General features: G+C 57.4%; 1 protein-coding gene across 2 annotated transcripts in view; it reads right to left on the bottom strand.

The window, feature by feature from the left end:
- USH1C (USH1 protein network component harmonin) overlaps positions 1–6,000 on the bottom strand; it is a 63,083-nt gene that overhangs the window by 16,438 nt on the left and 40,645 nt on the right. The window contains exons 15-18 of one of the 2 annotated variants that reach the window (XM_069964983.1): positions 2,817–2,866; positions 2,452–2,607; positions 1,405–1,521; positions 1–441 (exon numbers count right to left, since the gene is read on the bottom strand). The exon at positions 1–441 is cut by the window's left edge and continues 111 nt beyond it. In XM_069964983.1, coding sequence (XP_069821084.1) covers positions 1–441; positions 1,405–1,521; positions 2,452–2,607; positions 2,817–2,866 — 764 coding nt within the window. Of the gene's footprint in view, positions 442–1,404; positions 1,522–2,451; positions 2,608–2,816; positions 2,867–3,902; positions 3,950–6,000 lie in introns of both variants that reach the window. The other variant, XM_069964982.1, reaches the window with a different exon arrangement.

Here is a 6,000-nt window from a genome sequence, read left to right as displayed (position 1 = left end):
TGGCCGAGGGGATGGTGGGAGGCCTGGAGCTGGTGGAGACGCTGGGAGATGCATCCATGTTGGCTGAATGGGAGAAGTCCTGGCGGGCAGAGTGGGCACTGGGGGGGCGCTCCTCCTCATCATGGTGATATTAGGGGAAGGATTCTGGTGTGGGGGAGGAGCGGACCGGTGCATGGAGGACTGCAGAGGCGGCGGAGGAGCGGACAGGTGCATGGAGGACTGCAGAGGCGGGGGAGGAGCGGACAGGTGCATGGAGGACTGCGGAGGCGGGGGAGGAGCCGGGCGCTTCACAGGACGACCACTCTCCTCCATGTGCACATCATCCAGATCTGTGGTGGGAAGCTGCAGACCCCCAACAAATCTGCGGACAGTACCGGCCACTGGGGGAGGAGGAGGAGGGGGAGGGGCTACAGGGGGGCGACCACCTGACCCCGCGGGACCCTAAGAAAACAACACAGAATGTACATATATATATCACACCATATACAGTATATAATACACTGATATATACACACTCATACAGGAGGATAATAAGTATATAATACACTGCTGTATACCTACACAGAATGGGGAGATATATACACACACTCATACAGGAGGAGGATAATAAGTATATAATACACTGCTGTATACCTACACAGAATGGGGAGATATATACACACTCATACAGGAGGAGGATAATAAGTATATAATACACTGCTGTATACCTACACAGAATGGGGATATATATACACACTCATACAGGGGGATAATAAGTATATAATACACTGCTGTATACCTACACAGAATGGAGAGATATATACACACTCATACAGGAGGATAATAAGTATATAATACACTGCTCTATACCTACACAGAATGGGGAGATATATACACACTCATACAGGAGGATAATAAGTATATAATACACTGCTCTATACCTACACAGAATGGGGAGGTATATACACACTCATACAGGAGGAGGATAATAAGTATATAATACACTGCTGTATACCTACACAGAATGGAGATATATATACACTCATACAGGAGGATAATAAGTATATAATACACTGCTGTATACCTACACAGAATGGAGAGATATATACACACTCATACAGGAGGATAATAAGTATATAATACACTGCTGTATACCTACACAGAATGGAGAGATATATACACACTCATACAGGAGGATAATAAGTATATAATACACTGCTCTATACCTACACAGAATGGAGGGATTTATATATACACTCATACAGGAGGGGGATAATAAGTATATAATACACTGCTGTATACCTACACAGAATGTCCCCACAGTACACTACACATACACACAGATACTATACACCCTATATGTGACATCCCTCTGGAGGACCAGTGACCCCTGTGTGGACCCTGGCAGCACTTTCTGTCCTTTACCTCATGAGCTTCACTCTCAGCAGAGGAGATCTGCTCCATGCGTGTCTGACACAGTCTCTCCACCCAGTGCTGAACCTTCTCTGACTCCTCCAGATCCTCACGCTCTGTCTCCGAGACCTAGTGTGGAGGCAGTGGTAGTGAGAGGAGCCTGCCCACAGGACACTAGGTGCAGAGGGGTCCCGCCCACAGGACACTAGGTGCAGAGGGGGCCCGCCCACAGGACACTAGGTGCAGAGGGGTCCCGCCCACAGGACACTAGGTGCAGAGGGGTCCCGCCCACAGGACACTAGGTGCAGAGGGGGCCCGCCCACAGGACACTAGGTGCAGAGGAGTCCCGCCCGCCCACAGGACACTAGGTGCAGAGGGGGCCCGCCCACAGGGACACTAGGTGCAGAGGGGGCCCGCCCACAGGGACACTAGGTGCAGAGGGGGCCCGCCCACAGGGACACTAGGTGCAGAGGGGGCCCGCCCACAGGGACACTAGGTGCAGAGGGGGCCCGCCCACAGGGACACTAGGTGCAGAGGGGGCCCGCCCACAGGGACACTAGGTGCTAAGGGGGCCCGCCCACAGGGACACTAGGTGCTAAGGGGGCCCGCCCACACGGACACTAGGTGCTAAGGGGGCCCGCCCACACGGACACTAGGTGCAGAGGGGGCCCGCCCACACGGACACTAGGTGCAGAGGGGGCCCGCCCACACGGACACTAGGTGCAGAGGGGGCCCGCCCGCACGGACACTAGGTGCAGAGGGGGCCCGCCCACACAACATCAGGTGTTAAGGGGGCCCGCCCACAGGGACACTAGGTGCTAAAGGGGCCCGCCCACAGGGACACTAGGTGCTAAGGGGGCCCGCCCACAGGGACACTAGGTGCTAAGGGGGCCGGCCCACAGGGACACTAGGTGTTAAGGGGGCCGGCCCACAGGACACTAGGTGTTAAGGGGGCCGGCCCACAGGACACTAGGTGTTAAGGGGGCCCGCCCACAGGACACTAGGTGTTAAGGGGGCCCGCCCACAGGACACTATGTTGGGTCACTTGAGGTTCCTCACCTCCTGCACCAGACGGCTGATCTTCAGCTGCTTCTCCTTCTCTAGCATCTCCTCCTTCTCCATCGCCAGCTTCTCCTCGTACTCCAGCTCCTTCTTGCTCCTCCGCTGCTCATACACTTTCTCCTCCGCTCTGGATTTCTTCTGCTCTTTTCCTTTCTGATGGAGACCGATCAGGAGAAGTATGGACGGCAATGACATGACAGAGGAGGCCCCGGGGGGGTAGGGAGATAACACAGAGGAGGCCCGGGATGATGGGGGGCAGATCACATGCAGAGGAGGCCCGGGATTATGGGGGGCAGATCACATGCAGAGGAGGCCCGGGGGGGGGGGGGGAGCACTGAGGATGCACACAGCACAAGTCTCACCTTCCTCAGGGTGGGGAACTTGCCTTCGTATCGGTAGAACCATCCGAAGGCTAAATATGGCAGCAGAGGCAGAAGGTGAGCGCTGATCCCAGTCATGGGGGCGGCAGAAGGTGAGCGCTGATCCCAGTCATGGGGGCAGCAGAAGGTGAGCGCTGATCCCAGTCATGGGGGCAGCAGAAGGTGAGCGCTGATCCCAGTCATGGGGGCAGCAGAAGGTGAGCGCTGATCCCAGTCATGGGGGCAGCAGAAGGTGAGCGCTGATCCCAGTCATGGGGGCAGCAGAAGGTGAGCGCTGATCCCAGTCATGGGGGCAGCAGAAGGTGAGCGCTGATCCCAGTCATGGTGGCAGCAGAAGGTGAGCGCTGATCCCAGTCATGAGGCAGCAAAAGGTAAGCACTGATCCCAGTCATGGGGGCAGCAGAAGGTGAGCGCTGATCCCAGTCATGGGGGCAGCGTAGGCAGAAGGTGAGCGCTGATCCCAGTCATGGGGCAGCGAAGGCAGAAGGTGAGCGCTAATCCCAGTCATGGGGCAGCAGAAGGTGAGCACTGATATCAGTCATGGGGCAGTGGAGGCAGAAGGTGAGCGCTGATCCCAGTCATGGGGCAGCAGAAGGTAAGCACTGATATCAGTCATGGGGCAGCAGAGGCAGAAGGTGAGCGCTGATCCCAGTCATGGGGCAGTGGAGGCAGAAGGTGAGCGCTGATCCCAGTCATGGGGCAGCAGAGGCTCATATGAGGGTAGTTCAGACCCTTCAGGTGTTACTGTGCCCCGCCCACTGTGCTGGTGAATAGCCAATCCTGGACCAAGGCATAACCACCCAGCCAATCAGAGCTCCGCTTTCATCCTTCAGCCCCCGCCCCAAAGAGGAGGAGCAAGAAAAAGAGGAGAAGAGCTATAAAAAGAGGAAAATGGAAAAGGTGGAGGAAGAGAGGAAGAAGAAAAGTAGACAGAGGAGGAAGAAGAGGAGAAGGGCAATGAAAAGGAAGAGAGGCAGAAGGGAAAAGGAGGAGGGAGTGGAAGAAATAAAGACAGGAGAAGGAAAGGAGGAAGAAGGGAAAGCTGGAGGAAGAAAGGGGAAGTACAACCTGATTGTGGGGGGTCCCGGCGCCATCCTCTGCAGTTTTCCCATCAGCTGAAGAGACAGAGAAGGAAGACAACGGTAGTGAGAGAAGTGAGGCGGAGAGAAGGAGAAACGAGAGGAGGGGGGAGAGGAGGAAAACGAGAGGAGGGGGGAGAGGAGGAGAGACGAGAGGAGAGGGAGGAAAGACGAGAGGAGGGGGGAGGAGAGAAGGAGAGCCGAGAGGAGGGGGGAGGAGAGAAGGAGAGACGAGAGGAGGGGGGAGGAGAGAAGGAGAGACGAGAGGGGGGGGGGAGAGATGAGAGGAGGGGGGAGGAGAGAAGGAGAGACGAGAGGAGGGGGGAGGAGAGAAGGAGAGACGAGAGGAGGGGGGAGGAGAGAAGGAGAGACGAGAGGAGGGGGGAGGAGAGAAAGAGAGACGAGAGGAGGGGGGAGGAGAGAAGGAGAGACGAGAGGAGGGGGGAGGAGAGAAGGAGAGACGAGAGGAGAGGGAGGAGAGACGAGAGGAGGGGGCGGAGAGAAGGAGAGACGAGAGGAGGGGGCGGAGAGAAGAAGAGACGAGAGGAGAGGGAGGAGAGAAGGAGAGACGAGAGGAGGGGGAGGAGAGAAGGAGAGACGAGAGGAGGGGGAGGAGAGAAGGAGAGACGAGAGGAGGGGGAGGAGAGAAGGAGAGACGAGAGGAGGGGGAGGAGAGAAGGAGAGACGAGAGGAGGGGGAGGAGAGAAGGAGAGACGAGAGGAGGGGGGAGGAGAGAAGGAGAGACGAGAGGAGGGGGGAGGAGAGAAGGAGAGACGAGAGGAGGGGGAGGAGAGAAGGAGAGACGAGAGGAGAGGGAGGAGAGAAGGAGAGAGAGAGGAGGGGGAGGAGAGAAGGAGAGACGAGAGGAGGGGGGAGGAGAGAAGGAGAGACGAGAGGAGGGGGAGGAGAGAAGGAGAGACGAGAGGAGGGGGAGGAGAGAAGGAGAGACGAGAGGAGGGGGAGGAGAGAAGGAGAGACGAGAGGAGGGGGAGGAGAGAAGGAGAGACGTGAGGAGGGGGGAGAGAAGGAGAGACGAGAGGAGGGGGGAGAGACGGAGAGACGAGAGGAGGGGGGAGAGACGGAGAGACGAGAGGAGGGGGGAGAGACGGAGAGACGTGAGGAGGAGAAGAAGAGACGTGAGGAGGAGAAGAAGAGACGTGAGGAGGAGAAGAAGAGACGTGAGGAGGAGAAGAAGAGACGTGAGGAGGAGAAGAAGAGACGTGAGGAGGAGAAGAAGAGAGGAGTGGTGAGTAATGAAGAAATGTGACAGGAGGATGGATCGCACACGGACATGTTCCATCAGCCTAATAGGGAACAGTGACAACAATAAGGCTGCGGTGACTCCTCCCACAGGGGTGGGTGACTCCACAAATTATAGTGGCTTCACACTCAACAATGCTTTCTCTAATAGTGCTCTATAAATCCTCGACTACAGGTGAGCGAGCAAAGCCACATCCCAACACCGATACCGCCCCACCCCAACACAGCCCCCCCCAAAAGCACAGCCCCTGCACCGCCACAGCCCCCGGCCCCAACACCACCACCACGCAAAACAGTCCCCGCCCCGAAACCGCCACAGCCCCCGCCCCACAACACAGCTCCCGCCCCAACGCCGGCACAACCCCAACACCGCCACGAAACACAGCCCCTGCCAGAACACCGCAAAGCAACAACACAGCCCCCGTCCAAAAACCGCCATGACCCAGCCCAGACACCGACCCAGCCCCAGATCCAGCCCCAACACACACCACCACAGCCCCAACACACACCACCACAGCCCCAACAAACACCACCCCTGCCCCAACACCGCCACGCAACACCACCCCCCGCCCCAACACCGGCACAACAGCAACACCACAATCCCCGAGCAATGCCATAGCCCCAATGTTGCCACAACCCCACCACAGTCCAGATGCTGCTACACCACCAAAGCCCCAGACCCGCCACAACACCAATGACGCCACAGCCCCAGCCCCACAATGCCCGAGCAACGCCATAGCCCTGGACTACAGCTGAGGAGGCAATGCCACGCCCAAACACTGCCCCAGCCCCGCAACGCCCAAGCAACACCCCCAAATCCACAACAC

The sequence above is a fragment of the Dendropsophus ebraccatus genome, chromosome 4 (genome assembly GCF_027789765.1).
Source record: "Dendropsophus ebraccatus isolate aDenEbr1 chromosome 4, aDenEbr1.pat, whole genome shotgun sequence".
Lineage (NCBI taxonomy): Eukaryota > Metazoa > Chordata > Amphibia > Anura > Hylidae > Dendropsophus > Dendropsophus ebraccatus.
The sequence above is the reverse complement of the archived record's forward strand: the minus strand, read 5'-3'. Positions and strand labels throughout refer to the sequence as shown.